The sequence below is a fragment of the Adiantum capillus-veneris genome, chromosome 4 (assembly GCF_014529385.1).
Source record: "Adiantum capillus-veneris isolate H3 chromosome 4, ASM1452938v2, whole genome shotgun sequence".
Taxonomy (NCBI): Eukaryota; Viridiplantae; Streptophyta; class Polypodiopsida; order Polypodiales; family Pteridaceae; genus Adiantum; species Adiantum capillus-veneris.
Genome location: NC_140934.1, coordinates 33,230,685 through 33,251,039, shown reverse-complemented (window position 1 = coordinate 33,251,039; position 20,355 = coordinate 33,230,685). Strand labels below are relative to the sequence as shown.

At 44.7% G+C, this 20,355-nt stretch overlaps 1 protein-coding gene across 4 annotated transcripts in view; it reads left to right on the top strand.

Moving 5' to 3' along the window:
- LOC147458958 (phosphatidate cytidylyltransferase 2-like) overlaps positions 1-20,355 on the top strand; it is a 101,520-nt gene that overhangs the window by 30,627 nt on the left and 50,538 nt on the right. For all 4 annotated transcript variants that reach the window (XM_086510371.1, XM_086510368.1, XM_086510370.1 and 1 more), the window contains exon 5: positions 19,195-19,336. In XM_086510371.1, coding sequence (XP_086366497.1) covers positions 19,195-19,336 — 142 coding nt within the window. The remainder of the gene's footprint in view (positions 1-19,194; positions 19,337-20,355) is intronic.

The following is a 20,355-nucleotide window of genomic DNA, read 5'->3' as shown; positions in this document are numbered from 1 at the left end:
CAAATCCTGTGTGTCATGCTGTGGAGAAAAAGAGACTGTCAGAGTCTCCTTTTCCTGAATCCTTTCAAGCTTGTCCTGCATATTAGCAATGAGAGATGGAGAATGAGAAATGTCCTCTCCATAAAAGACAGTAGGAGAATCACTTTTGGCATTGAGAGTTAAAGTGTTAGCCTCAAAATCAATGAGAGCGTTAGTCTCACGAAACCATCGAATGCCCAAAATCATATCACATCCTGAGAGAGGAGAAACAACAAACCTTCTAGTGAAGGCAGTCTGTTGAATTGCAAACAACACATCAAGGCACTCCTCCGTGATGAGAGCGTCCATACCAAGACGAAAGCCAGAGACCTCGATAGGAGATCTCGGACTAACTTCGAGGCGGGCTCTCTCAACCAGAGAGGAACTGATCACATTATGCATACTACCTGGGTCAAACAATATGACAAAACGGTGCCCCGACGTACGACCATAACATTTAATGAGAGATTCATCAATGGGAGGGTCCTGAGAAACTTGGGGCACACTCGTGTTATCATTCATTGCATTGACAGAGGAAGTGGGTGCTGTGGGTTCTTTAGATTCATTTGATTCAAGCTTAGGACATGTTCTTTTTATGTGACCCTTAATGTGACAATGAAAACAACGACCTTCCTTAGAATAAGTGCTTTGTTCTTCCGACGTGATATATCCTCCTACAATGCCTTGTGCTACCTTTTCATATGGAGTAAGCTTAGGTTCAGCAATTGTGTTAGCCTTACCCTTAGGTTCATTGGAAGAATTCTTTTATTAGAGACTATTGGAAGATTGGTTAGAAGAGTTACCGTTCTTACCATTCTTACCGTTCTTTCCGTTCTGAGGGTTCTGAGAAGTTTGCGAGGTACTTGTGGAAGTCTTGTTCTCCTTAGGCTTTCCCTTGTTGTTCTTCATCTCTTGTGCGAGAGCAATCGCTACCGCCTTGTTGAGATCGATTGGATTGAGTACCTCGACATCGTACTTGATATACTCGTCCAATCCAAAGAGAAAAGCCTCTTTGCGCTTATCATCCGATTTTCGTAATTGAGTGCCTAGCTGCAAAACACGATTAGAAAAAGACATGACTGACATACTATTTTGCTTGAGAGAACGCCAATCGTCTTTCAATCGTGCGAGGTACTGAGGTGGCATAAACCGCGCCTTGAGCTTGTCTTGGAAATCAGCCCAATCGAAAGAAAGGGGCGTGAATCCGTCGACTGCCTCTAGGTGTGTAGCTAGCTGTGCCTCTTGCCATGTGTGGTGCCAATTGATGGCATCACCGGCAAGGTACATAAAAAATTTGCTATTTCCTGTCTTCTTAGTTGTCGCAAAATAAGCATTAAATTGATGTAACCAAGAATGAATAACCATAGCATCCATCTTACCGTCATACTTACTGAAAGTAAACTTTTCTATGACTGGATGGTTGGAATCCGCATCGTGGCTTGCGCGTAAATTTCGGCGTCCATACGACTTGGCAGGGTGCTCTTTTAGTTTGCTTTATGACCCCAAGCCCTGCCTTGGCCAATGTCCATAAGTTGGAACACTTTAATATCTTGGGTCATGCCACGTCATCAAGTTGTGACATACCCCCCTCTTGAAAGAATTGTAATCGCCCTCGATTATGCCTGCAAAACAGACAAAGGTCATAAACTGTCTTAGTAGACACTGACTGTTAGTACCGACGCAGTAGACACTAACACATCTAGCACTTGTACAAATTGACAGTCACATCACCAGACATCACAATACATTACTTGACATCACAGGACATCACATGACAAATCACATTCAAATTCATTCCAAATCTCAGACCATGATTAATCGGCAACGTATTTAGTAATCGCATCTAGATCCAATCGAGACCACAGATGCCCGATTAACTAATCCTTATTGCAATCATGTCTATAGAGATTTATGAGACCGAAATGCTACAGTCATTTCGTCTTTCAGTTCCTGCACTCAAACAAGTCAAGTACAAATCAATCAGTATCATTTTCATTTTCGGGAATTCCAGTTCATAAAGTCATACAGCAAAATACTGTCCCCAGCAGTATGCCTGAAACCCAAATGGACATCAATGACTCTATATCAAAAATCGGGGTAATCTGTTGACAAAGAAGCGGAGCGACTCTCCTCTTGTGCAGGCCCGCTGCACTAGATTCACCCATGCTGAAATCTGGGTTCTATTGGAGTAGACCATGCTAAACCGAATGCTTCAAGGTAAAGTTCCAAAATTTGAGGAGTATTTCCTCCTTCATCGACTTCGCATCCAATGCAGGATAGTTCTTGAATTTAACCAAGAACTGTCTAATCACTTTGCCTTTAATCTTTCTACCTTGATGTGCCAATATCGGTTTTGGAACGAGTATCTCCTCGCTTTCCTCCACTTCGGGTTGCTCACTCTGGCTCCCCATCATCGGGCACATCGCCTTTAAAAGGCTTCAAGAGACTTACATGAAAAGCATTGTGAATCCTCCAAGTATCGGACAGCTTCAATCTAAAGGAGACATCATTTATCTTTTCTTTTATCTGGAAAGGTCCATAGTATCTCATGCTAAGCTTTGGAAAAAGACACTCCTTTCCCTTTTTCTTTCTTAGGCGTGCCTTCTCAATACGTAAGAGCACCCAATCGTCTTCCTTCAATTTCAAATCGCGACGGTGTCGATCTGTTGCCTTCTTGTGTCTTTCCTGAGATTTTGCTAAAGCCTCCCAGACCTTGGCAAAAGCAGTGTCGAAGTCCCTCGTGTATTGGTCGGCTTCAAAAATCTTATCTTTCGTGCTAAGGAAGCATGGAACCTTCGTAGCACCTTCAATAATCTCAAATGGTGTCTTCCTCGTCGAAGAGTGGATCGTGTTATTGCAGGCAAATTCCACCAACGGCAATTTTTTTTCCCATTGAGTCTTTTGATCAGAAATGTAAGACTCCAATAAATTCAATACGACTGAATTTGCAATTTCAGATTGCCCATCTATCTGCGGGTGGAAAGATGACGAGAACTGCAACCGTGTGCCAATGTTCTCCCAAATAGCCTTCCAAAACAAACTCGTGAATCGGGAATCACTGTCAGAATCTATTGTCTCAGGCATGCCATGTAATCTGAAAATCTATGAAATGAGCAGTCTCGCTAAATGATCCGGCTTGATTGTTTTCTTCACTAGAACGAAGTGAGCTTGCTTGCTAAATGTGTCGACGATGACAATCCAAATGCCTTCATGCCCACTCTGAGTCTTCGGGAGATAAAAAATGAAATCCATAGCAATACTTTCCTAGGGGCGGGTGGAAATGGGTAAAGGCTGTAACAATCCCTGTGTTTTATGCCTGTCAAACTTGACCTTCTGGCATACCAAGCATCTGTGTACAAAGTCGTCCACATCCTTCTTGTGTCTCGGCCTAAAAAGGTAACGCTTCACACCTTTCAAGGCGGTGTCAATGCCGCGGTGACCCGTAAACGGTGAACAATGGCATTCAGTTAGAACCTTTTCCCTCAACGGCTGTGTAACGCCCAACATCGTTTTCTTCATCAAGTAGCTATCTTGTATGGAATATCTTGCTACTACTTCCCGAGTCCCCATTCTGTATTCGAGTGAATACATCAGAACAATCTGGATCTGTGGCGTACTGATTGACCATGTCCTTGAAGCTTCTATGGTGACGGGAATAGCCAAGACTAACGGCTTTCGAGACAAAGCATCTGCCACCAAGTTCTTCTATCCCTGTACATGGACAATCTGGAAGTGAAACTGTGACAAGATGTTAGCCCACGGCATCTGCTTCTGTGACAAGAAGTAGCGTAAACTCTGATGATCAGCGAAGAGAGTAGGTAATGTCGCCACTGAGTAAGAGTTCGGATAACCGCCAAAAGCTCTTTCTCATAAATTTGTGTTGTCAATTTTGGCCTTGAAAACAATCGCCTCTCATAGGGATGCACTTAGCCGGATTCGTAAAGTTAATGCCTTGTCTATGGCTGAAATCTCGACGGATTTTTATCTCTCTCTCCGAGGGCTATGTCATTCTGATAGCTATTTTGGCAAGATATGGAAGGAGGTCGAAGCGGGGCATGTCGGAGAGGCGAGACGACGACAATATTCCATTAGAGGTGGACTATTGTTCAAAAATGGAAAGGTCTGCGAGGTTCGACAAAGGATTTTGTTCGAATGCCACGATGTTCCTAGCGCTGGGCACCTAGGCATCCAAAGAACTTTTGCTTTGGTCAAGCGATATTTCTTTGGCCAAGGATGCGCTCTTATATAGAGAGCTACGTGAAGAGATGCACTCAGTGTCAGGTCAATAAGGCAGAGCGCCTTAGCATAGTTGGCCTGCTATATCCATTGGAAATTCCAGATGCCAAGTGGCAGAGTATTTCCATGGACTTCATCGTTGGTTTGCCAAATACTAGTCGGGGCAATGACGCCATTTGGGTTGTGGTCGATAGACTTACAAAAATGACGAAGTTTATATGAACGAAGTCGACAATAAAAAGCCATGAGTTGGTGGTTTATTTGTCGATCAACTTTATTAACTGTACGGTCTGCCAGAGGATATCATCAGTGATCGAGATACTAAATTCACTGGCCGATTTTTGCTAGGTGTGTTTGCTCATCTTCAGACGAAGTTGAGCATGTCGTCTTCTGACGATCCTGAGTGCGACGGACATACTGAGAGGATAAATTAGACGTTAGAAGACATGTTGAGAGCATATGTCTCTACTGGTAGTTTGATTGGGAAACGTATCTTCCACAATTAGAATTTGCCTACAATAGTAGCAAGCATTCTGCTTCTGGATTTAGCCCATTCATGCTAATGTATGGATTTGAGCCTAAATCCCCGATGGCTATTGGCTTAGAGAAAGTCAAGGATCGCCAAGCTCGTGATTACTTGTATGACATGCAAGAAATGCTCGAATTGACTAAGGATAGTATAAGGACGGCTCGTGATCGAGTCACCACTTATGCTAATTAAAAGAGATCTCCGAGGGACTCTAGATGTGGGACAATGGGTCTATCTGAATGTACCCAAAGATTCCAAGACTATGCGAACGGGAAAGCATTATAAGCTTTCAACTAGATATTGTGGTCCGTTCTTGATCATGAAGAAAATCGGCCAAGTTGCCTACAAACTGGCTCTTTCTTCGGATATTAGTGTACATCCAGTATTTCATGTCAGCTGCCTTAAAGAAAAACTAGGTGAGACCGACATTGATGTGCCTATTGAGGAAAATGTATGGCAAGATATACAAATTGAGTATATTACTCGAGAACCAGAGGCAATTTTGGATCATCGTACTTGCCATTTGCGCCAAAAAGCTTATGACGAGTACTTAATTAAATGGAAGGGTCAATCTGAAAGGTTCGCGACTTGGGAATCAGTTAGAGCTTTGAAAGCTCGGTATCTTGTAACAAACTGCTGACGTGTCAAAACCCTAATTCTGCTGAAACCCTAACCCTAAAATCAAAAACCCTAATTCTGTCCGAAACCCTAACCCTAAAATCAGAAACCCTAATTCTATCCGAAACCCTAATTTTGCAAAAACCCTAACCCTAAAATAAAAAACCCTAATTCTGTCCGAAACCCTAATTTTGTTGAAACCCTAACCCTAAAATAAAAAACCCTAATTTTTGCCCAAAATCCTAATCCTAAAATCAAAAACCCTAATCAGAAATCCTAACCCTAACCCTAACCTTGATTTGTTGATGTGGCGGGCTAACACGTGGCTTGTTGTACGGACACCATCGCAATTTACGAAAAGCTGGCAGCTTTTGGCATTGCTTTTTGGACCAAAAGCTTTTTAAGTTTTGAAGGCTTTCTTAAGGGCCTTTAAATATGAGGTTAGGGCTCATTCTCTGGCATGCTTCCTAGCGAAGGTGCAGAGTCTGGAGTACCGGCTTGTACTGTGTTGATGCAATATAAAGAAATACCGAAAGGGGCGCCAAGGTTTGGGGCCAATACTCTGGGGTGGAATTTCGCCACTCCGTGTCGCGTGTCGTCTCTCTTTCACTTCAGTTGTTATTGAAGTGCTAAAAATCTGTTTAGTCTGTTCTTTTCTATTGGCACGTGGTGCCAGTCTTGTGACAGTGGTATCAGAGCTTCAGGCCTTCAGGCGTGTGCTTTTTTGAAAGCATACCGGTCCTACAAAAGAGCAGACATAGCTATTGGAATTATTATGTGAGGTATCTTCGCCCTCCAATCCGGACTCATTATAAGAGCATCAGGCGTGTGCTTTTCTGAAAGCATACCGGTTCCATAAAAGAGCAGACAGAGGACAGAATTCGAGGTATCTTCGCCCCCCAACCCGGACTTATTAGCCACTCCCACCCTACTTCATCGCGCATCGGGCGCGCTCCCGTCTTCACCGCTCATGTCTTATAGGGCATAAGCCATAAAGATCACTTGCAAAAGAAGGATCCAAGATTTGTTTCGAGTCATTGTTTTTCTCAGAGGCAGTGCCATGCAGATGTTGATGTCTACAACTACCAAGCAACACACTTCCAAGGACTTGGGCAAGCTTTCAAGAAAATTTTTGCCCGAAGTTATATGGTTTCTGACATCTTCCTTCAAAGTGCAACTTGTGGCAGAGTGGGGTATCCTGAAATGCTTGCCATGGAAACCCTAACAGATTATATCTTGAAATTTCTTGACATCTCTCAGTAGATCTTGTTTGATCTTGAAATTTCTGTTTGATCTTGTTTGGTGGTCCTGTTTGGAATTAGTTTGAAATGGATGGTATCTGTTTTGAACCTGTTTTGGTGCCGATTTGAATTGTTTGACTCTGGTTTGATACTGTTTTCAATGAGTGGTGATTTTACTCCCGGGTGGAGAAGTGAGAAATATTGTTTTGGTATTGTTTGAACCTCGGAACTACGCAGGCCGATGCCTGGGGAGCGTTTCGTTGTATGTTTGAAAACCTCCGAACGACGCAGGCCGATGTCTGGGGAGCGTTTGGTTGTATGCTTGTAAAATAATTGTTGTTGCGACTCCTAGCCCAGACCTGGATGGTTATGCGGGAGGAGGATTAAAAAGTCTGAGCGGTGGTTACTCTCAGCACCTCCAAACGACGCAGGCTGTGGTCTGGGGGGCGTTTGGTTGTAAAAGGCCTCTATATCTCCTGGCCCAGACCTTTTTAGGTTATGCGGGAGGAGTGATGAGGGAGTCGTTGAATATCTCCCGGCCTCGACCTTCTTAGGTTATACGAGAGGAGTGTTCATCGGCGGCTTTATGTTTCTATGTCTTGTAACATGCATATGTAAGCATTCGTGTTGCATTGTGATATGCCAACCACTGAATATTCCTAATTGGATGAGATTGCTTGGGTATGTAATTTTAGTGCATCAAGACACCCGTGGAAGATCAGTACGGTCTGGGGTGTGATGGCTAATTTTACTACGCCAGAATATCAAGAGTTCCGATTTGGACGAAAGGAGAAGCTAACTCCTTGATCAAAACAGCCGAAAGGAGAAGCTAACTCCTTGATCAAAAGAGCAGAAAGGAGAAGCTAACTCCTTAGTAAAAAGAGCAAACTGATTGTTCCTCGGAATGTCCCTCAGAATGACCCTCTGAAATTTTTGAGCTAACTTGAGTTGTTTTGCAGATATGCTGTAATCGCGGACGATTACTCTCTTTCAAGAAGGGGAGATGTAACAAACTGCTGACATGTCGAAACCCTAATTTTGCTGAAACCCTAACCCTAAAATCAGAAATCCTAATTCTGCCCGAAACCCTAATTTTGCTAAAATCCTAACCCTAAAATCAATAACCCTAATTCAATCTGAAACCCTAATTCTGCTGAGACCCTAACCCTAAAATCAAAAACCCTAATTCTATCCAAAACCCTAACCCTAAAATCAAAAACCCTAACCCTAACCCTAACCCTAATCCTGATTTGCTGACATGGCAGGTTGACACGTGGCCTGCTGTACGTACACCAGCGCGATTTACGAAAAGCTGGCAGCTTTTGGCATTGCTTTTTGGACCAAAAGCTTTTGAGTTTTGAAGGCTTTTCACTGTAATTGCTTTTTAGGCCAAGGGCCTTTAAATATGAGGTTAGGGCTCATTCTCTGGCATGCTTCCTAGCGAAGGTGCAGAGTCTGGAGTACCAGCTTGTACTGTGTTGATGCAATATAAAGAAATACCGAAAGGGACGCCAAGGTTTGAGGCCAATACTCTCTCAGGTGGAATTCCGCCACTCCGTGTCGCGTGTCGTCTCCCTTTCCCTTCAGTTGTTATTGAAGTGCTAAAAATCTGTTCAGTCTGTTCTTTTCTATTGGCACATGGTGCCCGTCTTTTGACATATCCCCACTTTATGGATGAGGACATCAATGGTTCTTAAGGAGGGAAATATGTTATGTCCCGCTTAGATCTAGCCCAAATGCCGTCAGGATGGGCGTCAAGTGTCCGGGCAGACGTAGTGTGAAAACGGCCAATGTGGCCGGCCATTATTATAAAAGAGAGGCCAAGGCCTCATTTGCAGTTATCGACCCCCACCGACAGAGTGCCAGTGGTTAGCCTGTGAGGGTAGCAGTGCGCGAGGTCACCTCGAGGAGGTGAGGCCGGGTGGTATGGGACGCTTGGTCTTAGAGGTGCACGCCTACGTCCTCGGGCGCTGGCCTCAACACGGGGGAGCTATCGGATGGTGGCTATGGTTGGGTGGTTCGTCTGACGTGTGTCTGTAGCCGGTCCGTGTAGCCAGGAGGTCCACTCCGCGTGTTCGTTTCAGATGGCCTCTCTATGTGCTTATGTGTCGGCCTAACCGAGCAGTGTACTGGAAAAATAGGGTCCTCGGGTGATCGGCAAAAGCAAAGGACTCTCGCCAAAACCACTCCCCCGGGTCCCACTGTAACCGTGTCAAAGGGCGGCTCTCCCAAGGCCAGAGCCGCCAGTGTTCCAGGTCTATCGGGTCGGTCTATTACACAAGTCCTTCCATTGATGCCCACCACTCGAATCCTTTGGATGCAAGCACTCAATCACCTTTGGTGCCTCAACAACGAAGTTGTGAAGACGACCCTCTCCCTGAATCTCAAAGAACCTGCAAGAACCCGTGTCTGAGCAGGTCCTTATTGCATGAGGACCTCTAGGCGTGTGAAGGTGTCACAAGACGGGCACCACGTGCCAATAGAAAAGAACAGACTGCACAAACTTTTAGCACTTGAATAACAACTGAACTGAAAGAGAGAGACGACACGCGACACGGAGTGGCGGGATTCCACCCCAGAGAGTATTGGCCCCAAACCTTGGCACCCCTTTCAGTATTTCTTTATATTGCGTCAACATAGTACAAGCCGGTACTCCAGGCTCTGCACCTTCTCCGAAAGGTGTGTTAGAGAATGAGCCCTAGCCTCATATTTAAAGATCCTTAGCCATTGAAAGCAGGTACAATGAAAAGCGCAAAACATGGAAATCTGTACAGTTTGCCACGTCATCATGTCAGCGCAAAATCCCGGTTTTCCGTACAATTGCCATATCACCAGACCAACGCAAATTCGTATAGTCCTGCCACGTCATCAGCTCTACGCAAATCCTTCTGTGTGTGTGTGGGGGGGTTCTGCTTTATTTATATGCCTTTAAGTCACATGGGCCCCATTGGACGGGGTCCCATAAGTTGGTGGGACTTCCTTCTTCTGCTGTTACTTGTTCTTCTTAGGGTTTAGGTCCCTAGGTCGTGATCTGAAGGTTGGCTCTGTTCTTCACTGACGTGACACGTCAACAGTTTGTGACATCCCCCCTTCTTGAAAGAAAGTAATCTTCCGCGATTACAACATATCTGCAAAACAACTCAAGCTACCTCAAAAATTTCCGAGGGACAATCAATTTGCGCTCTTTTTTTTTTGTTAAGGAGTTAGTGAAATTGGCCCGTGGTGGGGCGGTAGGCTTTGGCTTTCACCTGAAATTCTTTACTTCAGACACACATAGAGCACTTTGCAAAAAGAACCTGCGACGGGAATTAACACTTAAGCACACACACGGCTCGGAAGCTAGAATGCTCTGAGCAGACGCCGACAACCTGTAGGCCCCAAAATTGGCGCCCCTTTCGGTATTTCTTTATTCTTTAGGAGGATAAATTACAAAGAAGAGTTCCGGGAATCCTTTATCTGTATCAAGCTAGATACCACTTGTTTTGGCCAAATTTCGGCATCATAACAGCCCCAAAACTTGCGCGAAACCAATTTCCCTGCTGGAACTCTCTTCCACTGGCATAAACCCTCTGATTCTCGCCCAAAAACAGTAAATTCAGCACGCTGTATTTACTGGTTTTTGCCCTGTTTTCAGCCCCAAACAGTCCCCTAACTGTCCTCTGCCAGTGGGGCACTATTCCCAATGGTTCTGGCGTCCGTATGGTTGAAAAACAGTCAATTTACAGCGCATACACAGCGCTGAAAATGCACTTGTACGGTGAGGTTATGACCCTCACCGGTGCCTGCTTTGGAGTAGCAGTTAGCTACCCCTGTTCCTACTCAAGGAGGCTCTTGCCTCAGCAAAAAAGCATGAAACTACACAGTTGTACATCAGTCAAATGAAGAGCCCTCTTGTGGGGCATAACATAACTACATGTAGGGGAGAGAGAGAGCAGTGTGTAGCGTGCATGGCATCACTCCTAGCACCACACTGTACATAGAGAGGAAAGCAAGCACTCTGTAGCTCTTAACCTGTGACAGGTTCTCAATGAAGCATCCCCCAAGCATAAATCGAGCGCCCCCTCTGTTGCCCTTGACCTGTAATGCATGTGTGAACAAATAGATGCAAAAAGGGGAAGATTTCCATGGTTGCCAAAACCTGCGTATCGCTGAAAACACAGCAAAATAGCCCTGTAAACACGCATATGATGCCTTCCAATGCTGAAAATGAGCTCCTTGGACCTAGGCAAAGTCATGGGAAGCTCAAAAATGGAGAGAAATGGTTGAAATCAGCGTTAACAGTCTCCAAATCTGCTCCAATAAGTTAGTTACGAGTTCTCTTCTCCCAAACTTGGTAAATTAGCCAAAAAGTGTCACTTGGCACTCATACATGTAATTTGCCCGCATTGTGCTTCCTGCCTAAAAATCTCTCAATTGGTGCATCAGTTGACTTTGCAGCAGAGTAATAAAATGTTCCCCTGGTCATACCGAAGGTAATGACGCGAACACATTCCACGGCCCAAAATAGGAGTTCCCTAATTTTTAGGAGATGCTTCCGTTGGGCTCCCACTGGTCATGTGACCATCTATCCTCATCGGGACCGCATCCAAAAGTGCAATGTGGCACAACTGTAGGATACTTTCTGTTGGTGATCCCACCTTGACTTTATGCCTTTATTGAGTTCACTTCCTAGTATCCACCAACTTGCTAAGTGCGTCGGAGGGACCTACATGATCTTGAACTGAGCCTAGACATCCTTTTACTTTACGAGTTCCAGTGCCGACCAACTTTCCGTCTGCGGGTGAAACTGCCGTTCAGATTGGCCATACAATGTCCGACCTTTTGCAACTTCAAAAAGAGGGTCTCAAAAATTAAACAAAAATCATTGGAAAGAAACCAACAACTAAGGTTAGCAGTTGCCACGTCCCCGGCCCGTGGTGGGGCGGTAGGCTTTGGCTTTCACCTGAAATTCTTTACTTCAGACACGCACAGAGCACTTTGCAAAAAGAACCTCCGATGGGAATTAACACTTAAGCACACACACGGCTCGGAAGCTAGAATGCTCCGAGCAGACGCCGACAACCTGTAGGCCCCAAAATTGGCGCCCCTTTCGGTATTTCTTTATTCTTTAGGAGGATAAATTACAAAGAAGAGTCCCGGGAATCCTTTATCTGTATCAAGCTAGATACCACTTGTTTTGGCCAAATTTTGGCATCATAACAGCCCCAAAACTTGCGCGAAACCAATTTCCCTGCTGGAACTCTCTTCCACTGGCATAAACCCTCTGATTCTCGCCCAAAAACAGTAAATTCAGCACGCTGTATTTACTGGTTTTTGCCTTGTTTTCAGCCCCAAACAGTCCCCTAACTGTCCTCTGCCAGTGGGGCACTATTCCCAATGGTTCTGGCGTCCGTATGGTTGAAAAACAGTCAATTTACAGCACATACACAGCGCTGAAAATGCACTTGTACGGTGAGGTTATGACCCTCACCGGTGCCTGCTTTGGAGTAGCAGTTAGCTACCCCTGTTCCTACTCAAGGAGGCTCTTGCCTCAGCACAAAAGCATGAAACCACACAGTTGTACAGCAGTCAAATGAAGAGCCCTCTTGTGGGGCATCACATAACTGCACGTAGGGGGGAGAGAGAGGAGGGTATAGCGTGAACGGCATCACTCCTAGCACCACAGTGTACATAGAGAGGAAAGCAAACACTCCATAGCTGTTAACCTGTGACAGATTCTCAATGAAGCATCCCCCTAGTATAAATCGAGCGTCCCCTCTGCTGCCCTTGACCTGTAATGCATGTGTGAACAAATAGATGCAAAAAGGGGAAGATTTCCATGGCTGCCAAAACCTACGTATCGCTGAAAACGCAGCAAAACAGCCCTGTAAACACGCATCTGATGCCTTCCAATGTTGAAAATGAGCTCCTTGGTCCAAGGTAATGTCATGGGGAGCTCAAGAATGGAGAGAAATGGCTGAAAATCAGAGTTATCAGCATCCAAAACTTCTCCAAAAAGTCAGTTACGATTTCTGTTCTCCCAAACTTGGTAAATTGACCAAAAAGTGCCACTTGGCACTTATGCATGCAATTTCCCCGCATTGGGCTTCCTTCTTAAAAATCTCTCAACTTGTGCATCAATTGACTTTGTAGCAGAGTAATAAAATGTTCCCTTGATGATACCGAAGGTAATGACGCGAACACATTTCACGGCCCAAAATAACAGTTCCCTAATTTTTAGGAAATGATTCCGTTGGGCTCCCTATGGTCATTTGACCATCTATCCTCATTGGGACCGCATCCAAAAGTGCAATGTGGCCCAACTGTCGGATACTTTCTGTTGGTGATCCCACCTTGACTTTATGCCTTTATTGAGTTCACTTCCTAGTATCCACCAACTTGCCAAGTGCGACAGGGGGACCTACATGATCTTGAACTGAGCCTAGACATCCTTTTACGTTACGAGTTCCAGTGCTGACCAACTTTCCGTCTGCGGGTGAAACTACCGTTCACATTGGCCATACAATGTCCGACCATTTGCAACTTCAAAAAGAGGGTCTCAAAAATTAAACAAAAATCATTGGAAAGAAACCAACAACTAAGGTTAGCATTTGCCACGTCCTCATGACATAACCTCCTCTTGAAATCGCAAACCGTCCTCGATTGCATACCATAAATACATGCCATAGATGATCTTGTGTGGTAAGCACCCTTTTATCATCGCATGTATCCGCAAGAAAGAGTATCAAAACATTTGTACAATTGACTTAATGAGACCTTCATACTTTTGTCAAAGTGTACACTGCTGTTGCACTGAATCCATGAGTACATTTGATGTGCTAGCTCTATCATTACCCCTCCTTTGCAGACATTGAGTTGGGGTATACGTAGGCTGTAACCCAAAGGCCTCAAGGTAAAGCTGCAATACATTTGGTGACTTTGACAGTTCATGCTCTTTCATCCACCTTGCATCCATAGGTGGATAGTTCTTGAACTTCACCACATAGCATCTTGCAACCCGTCCCTTAACTTTTTGCTTGTGCAAGAGGCTCTTGCCTTTGCAAACGAGCATAATTCCACAACACTGACGTACCACCCACGACCAAGCAAGCTCAAATTTCAAGATGATTTACCAATGCGTCATAGAATCCAAGCAATCGCCTCAGAGAATCGGCAAGGAGCGTGTCACCTGGCAGACCCACATCACTCCTGCAGGAGATCTAGTGGCCAATCTACCACCGTGAGACCTCTCCCTATCTCACCTTGGTTCATACTTGCAAACCCTAAAAACGCAGCAGAAAATCAGCCCTAATTTGACCACCTTTTGGCAGGGCGAACATGCGGAATTTCCTGTCTGTCCTGTGAAGAGGAACCCTCTTCCATAGTGCGCTTCCCTTTGTCGGCCATAGTGTAATCCCGCGTTCATGCACTCTGTGTCTTTACCCAAAACAACCGAGGCTCACTCTTTTGAGGAAAAAGTGATTGATATCCCGGCAATGGAACCTTGAAACCGGCCCGTAGTGGGGCGGTAGGCTTTGGCTTTCACCCGAAATTCTTTACTTTAGACACACACAGAGCACTTTGCAAAAAGAACCTGCGACGGGAATTAACACTTAAGCACACACACGGCTCGGAAGCTAGAATGCTCCGAGCAGACACTGACAACCTGTAGGCCCCAAAATTGGCGCCCCTTTCGGTATTTCTTTATTCTTTAGGAGGGTAAATTACAAAGAAGAGTCCTGGGAATCCTTTATCTGTATCAAGCTAGATACCACTTGTTTTGGCCAAATTTCGGCAGCATAACAGCCCCAAAACTTGCGCGAAACCAATTCCCCTGCTGGAACTCTCTTCCACTCGCATAAAACCTCTGATTCTCGCCCAAAAACAGTAAATTCAGCACGCTGTATTTACTGGTTTTTGCCCTGTTTTCAGCCCCAAACAGTCCCCTAACTGTCCTCTGCCAGTGGGGCGCTATTCCCAATGGTTCTGGCGTTCGTATGGCTGAAAAACAGTCAATTTACAGCGCATACACAGCGCTGAAAATGCACTTGTACGGTGAGGTTATGACCCTCACCGGTGCCTGCTTTGGAGTAGCAGTTAGCTACCCCTGTTCCTACTCAAGGAGGCTCTTGTCTCAGCACAAAAGCATGAAACCACACAGTTGTACAACAGTCAAATGAAGAGCCCTCTTGTGGGGCATCACATAGCTGCACGTAGGGGGGGAGAGAGAGCAGCGTATAGCGTGCAGGGCATCACTCGTAGCACCACACTGTACATAGAGAGGAAAGCAAGCACTCCATAGCTCTTAACCTGTGACAGGTTCTCAATGAAGCATCCCCCCAGCATAAATCGAGCGCCCCCTCTGCTGCCCTTGAACTGTAATGCATCTGTGAACAAATAGATGCAAAAAGGGGAAGATTTCCATGGCTGCCAAAACCTGCGTATCGTTGAAAATGCAACAAAACATTCCCGTAAACACGCATCTGATGCCTTCGAATGCTGAAAATGAGCTCCTTGGACCTAGGCAAAGTCTTAAAAATCAGCGTTAACAGTCTCCAAAACTGCTCCAAAAAGTCAGTTACGAATTCTCTTCTCTCTTTTTTTTTTTTTTTTGTTTGGGAAATTTTGAGCGACGCAAATCTCTGCTTTTTGCTATGATTTGGGAGAAAGAGAGAGGAAAAGAGAACTTGTTTTTTATTGGCTCTCATTGAGAGAGAGAGAGAATTTGCTTTTGCTTTCAAGCTTTTGGGGCTCTGCTTTTGGGCATCCCTTGTAACCTTTAAATAAGTGGTGAGGGTCTCACTTCTCAGAGCATCTGGACGCAGAGTCTGAGAGTGAAACCCTAGCCACTCTGTTGTACTTTGATCGGATTAATATAAAAATAAATACCGAAAGGGGCGCCAGTCTTTGGGGACAATATCTCTAGGCACGGAACTCCGCCGGGCCAGTGTATATCTATTGTGATCTGTGACTTGTTTTGAAGTGGTTATTTGGTGCTGTCGCGGTTGATTCTTGACTTGGAGTGTCCAAGTCTGTTACAGTGGTATTAGAGGGTAAAGTGGCCAAAAAGTGCCACTGGGCACTCATACATGCAATTTCCCTGCATTGGGCTTCCTGCTTAAAAATCTCTCAATTGGTGCATCAGTCTCTTGACTTTGCAGCAGAGTAATAAAATGTTCCCCTGGTCATACCGAAGGTAATGACGCGAACACATTCCACGGCCCAAAATAGGAGTTCCCTAATTTTTAGGAGATGCTTCCGTTGGGCTCCCACTGGTCATCTGACAATCTATCCTCATCGGGACCGCATCCAAAAGTGCAATGTGGCCCAACTGTAGGATACTTTCTGTTGGTGATCCCACCTGGACTTTATGCCTTTATTGAGTTCACTTCCTAGTATCCATTAACTTGCTAAGTGCGACGGAGGGACCTACATGATCTTGAACTGAGCCTAGACATCCTTTTACTTTACGAGTTTCAGTGCCGACCAACTTTTCGTCTGCGGGTGAAACTGCCGTTCACATTGGCCATACAATGTTCGACCATTTGCAACTTCAAAAAGAGAGTCTCAAAAATTAAACAAAAATCATTGGAATGAAACCAACTACTAAGGTTAGCAGTTGCCACGTCCTTGTGACAGTTGGCTTCTCCTTTCGTTTAGATCGGAACTCTTGATATTCTGGCGTAGTAAGATTAGCCATCACACCCAGGCCACACTGATCTTCCAGGGGTGTCTTGATGCACTAAAATTACATACCCAGGCAATCTCATCCAATTAGGAAAATTCAATGGTTGGCACATCACAATGCAACACAAATGCTCACATATGCATGTTACAGACATAGAAACATAAAGTTGCCGATGAACACTCCTCCCGCATAACCTAACAAGGTCCGAGCCGGGAGATATTCAAAGACTCCCTCATCACTCCTCCCGCATAACCTAAAAGGCTCGGGTGGGAGATATAGAGGCCTTTTTACCGCAGCCTGCGTCGTTTGGAGGTGTTGAGAGTAACCACTGCTCAGACTTCTTAATACTCCTCCTGCATAACCATCTAGGTCCAGGCCGGGAGTAATAACAACAATATTTTTCAAGCATACAACCAAACGCTCCCCCAAACATCCCGTCTGCGTCGTTCGAATGTTTTCTAGCATACAACAAAATGCTCCCCAGACATCCCGTCTACGCCGTTCTGAGGTTCAAACAATACCAAAACAACATTTCTCACTACTCCACTTGGGAGTAAAATCACCAATCATTGAAACCAGTATTAAAATCAGAGTCAAACAATTCAAATTGGTACCAAGACAAGTCTAAAACAGATACCATCCATTTCAAATAAATTCCAAACAGGATCACCAAACAAGTATTCAAACAAAACTCAAATTAAAAAGAAATCTCGACATGAGTTGAGCTCGAAAAGTCGAGTGACTTTCCATCTAGAAACGTGCACCAAAAATTAGGGTTAGGTTCCTTCCATAAGGTCGTACTCGACCACACCATGGTCCATAAGCTCTTGTACAGACAATGCTGCTGTGGCGGCGATAGTAGTCCAAAGATATAGCAATCACACCAGACCTCCAAGGTTATTAGCTCGAAAAGAGACACCTACTGAAAGATGTCGAGAAATTTCAAGTTATAATCTGCTAGGGCTTCCATGGCAAGCATTTCAGGATACCCCACTCTGCGAGAAGTTGCACTCCGAAGGAAGATGTTAGAAACCATACAACTTCGGACAAAAATTTTCTTGAAAGCTTGCCAAGTCCTTGAAGTGTGCGGCTTGGTAGCTATAGACATCAACATCTGCATGGCACTGCTTTTGAGAAAAATAGTGACTTGAAACAAATCTTGGATCCTTCTCTTGCAAGTGATCTTTACGGCTTATGCCCTGTGAGACATGAGCGGTGATGATGGGAGCGCGCCCGATGCGCTATGAAGTAAGGGTGGGAGTGACTAATGAGTCCGAGGTCCGGACCCGAAGATACTCCAAATAAGATTCCAAAGATACTTCTCGTTTGCTCTGTCTGCTCTTTTGTAGGACCGATATGCTTTCTGAAAAGCCCACGCCTAATGCTCTGATACCACTGTCACAAGACGGGCACCACGTGCCAATAGAAAAGAACAGATTGAATTCCACCCTAGAGAGTATTGGCCCCAAACCTTGGCGCTCCTTTCGGTATTTCTTTATATTGCATCAACATAGTACAAGCTGGTACTCCACGCTCTGCACCTTCTCCCAGAAGTGTGTCAGAGAATGAACCCTAGCCTCATATTCAAAGGCCCTTGGCCATTAAAAGTAGTTATAGTGAGAACCTTCAAACGCAAAAGCAACTGGTCCAAAAGTAGGTGCTCAAAAGCTGCTAGTGTAAATCACGGAAATCCGTACAATTGCCACGGGTTTTCCGTACAATTGCCACGTCATTAGACAACGCAGATTGTGGAGATTTGTGCAGTTACTGCCACGCCATCAGCTCCAGGCAAATCCTTCTGTGTGTGTGTGTGTGTGGGCCCTGCTTTATTTATATGCCTTTATGTCACTCGGGTCCCATCGGACAAGGTCCCATAAGTTGGTAGGATTTCTTCTTCTGCTGTTGCTTGTTCGTCTTAGGGTTTAGGCCCCTCGGTCGTGATCTGAAGGTTGGCTCTGTTCTTTAGTGACTTGACACGTCAACAGTTTGTGACAGAAGGCCCCCATCCAACGGGGAGCTGTCGGCTCTAGAGGGGTGAGCCACTCTGCTGGTACAGCCTTTGCAATATCCTGACACATGCTTTGTGCCCCCATCATGCCTTGAAGCTGGATTTTCTGAATCTCCTCAGAAATTCCTATAAACTGTAGCCAATCCCCAAGAGAGCAAGCTGGCCCTTCTGCCATGGGACCCCAAGAAAAATGAGTTCTGCTACCAACCATGTGGCCTCACTGGGTGCAGACCATATGGTTCCAAACAAGTGGCTCGTCTCAAGCACTCTTCAGTGCATGTGGGCTGATGCTGCTCAAGGCCATTTCGCAGCTTCTCCCAGGCCCCAGGTAGGCTCGCTGCAAAATGGTCCTCCCAGCTCTTGCTCAGGCCTACTCTGCGCATCTCTGTGGTTTCTTCGCCAGATTAGATCGATGCCATTATTGTTTGGCTTATTAAAGCTCAAAGTCTTTTGCACAGCTTACTGGCTTTACTTGGCTGTCTATCAGAGTGGTATTTTTGTTTATACTCGTGTGGTAAATTTGCCATACACTCATAATCCAATGATATTTGGCGTATGATACGATCAAACATGTTTACTGTGCATCATTTGCCATATGAATGGAAAAACTGTCTAGCTTTAACAAATATCAATAGCCAATGGCATTTGCAAGGTTTTAAGGTTATGCCTATCATATATTACTGTCCTAAGTAGCATGTCCTTTTGGGCCCCGTATGATACTTGACGTATGGAATATCTTGGGGATCTTAATCATACTTTTTCCATACCTTCATGCCGTATTGTTTTAACAAATTCATAATTGTTTTGGCAAAGCACTACTTGTCTTGTGATGCTCCTATGTCCTGCTGCTTGTTCTTACTGCTAGTGTTCTGTGTAGGTTTTGTCTGGTTTATTCTGACTCTGCGAAAAGGAAATTATCAATATCAATTTGGACAGTATGCATGGACACACATGATCCTCTTTGTGGTCTTCACCCAATCGGCTTTTACTGTTGCCAACATTTTTGAAGGAATTATATGGTATGTGTACTGTTTTCTTCAACAGTTTCTTGTGCAAGGTTTTTGGGTGTGTTGCAGTACTGTTGCGAATCAAAGATTTATTTTGATACTGTGCATTTTGACTGTTTGAATATGAGTAGCTGTTACATGCCCATCAAGATTTATTTAAACAGACGAATCCTGATTCTGTTTGACATGTCTAAATTAGCGTTGAAAACAAGTAACTTTAGACTTGTATTTCGTTCTTGCTGAGGAATAAAGATGGCATATTACCTGTTTGTGCCATTCACATTGTCAAAATGTCACAATTTTCTTCCAGGAGCTTCATGAAGAGCTATTTTGGGGAATGTATCTGCTTAGCTTATTTATAAGAGAACTTAACACGTCTTTTAATTATTTACTTCCATTTTCAAGTACTGGTGAGACAGTAGAGGGTAGGCTTCCAGATTCTTAATTCAGACAGGGAGCATCACAATTTACCAGATTTGTTGGCTCGAGCAATACAAAATTACAGGGAAAAACAACAAATGATGCAGAGCTAATCACAACCATAGAGCCAAAATAAAAGGGCCAGACAAGGCACCGGACTAAAATCAGGTGGCTCAAAAGTGGCGGATCCAACAAAGATGCAACCTAGATGCTATGCAAAGAGTGGCCATCCTGGAAGACACTAGCCATGAATGTATGCCTAGACCATTGTGAAGCAGCAGGGGTGCTGAAGACTCTTAACATCCCCTCTCAGCCTCTGATGCTGTAAAATCACCAAAAGCTGAAAATGTGAGGCCAAAAGATGTCCTCTGAAGGACAATATTCCACCTGTGTCGCAGTAGTCTGGGGAAACCCAACCGTCAAGAGAGATTTGTAGTAAGATGCTGTTACAAGCAGTGTAGTGAAGGTCCTGCACCAAGAGATAGGTTCTAAATTGAGTGTGAATGCTAATCTTGAGATAGACCCAATGTTTAGAAAACGAGTGCCAATAGGCCTGTTAGGCTTACATCACTCTGCGGCTTCACAAGTCTAGGGCATACATGTACGGCTAG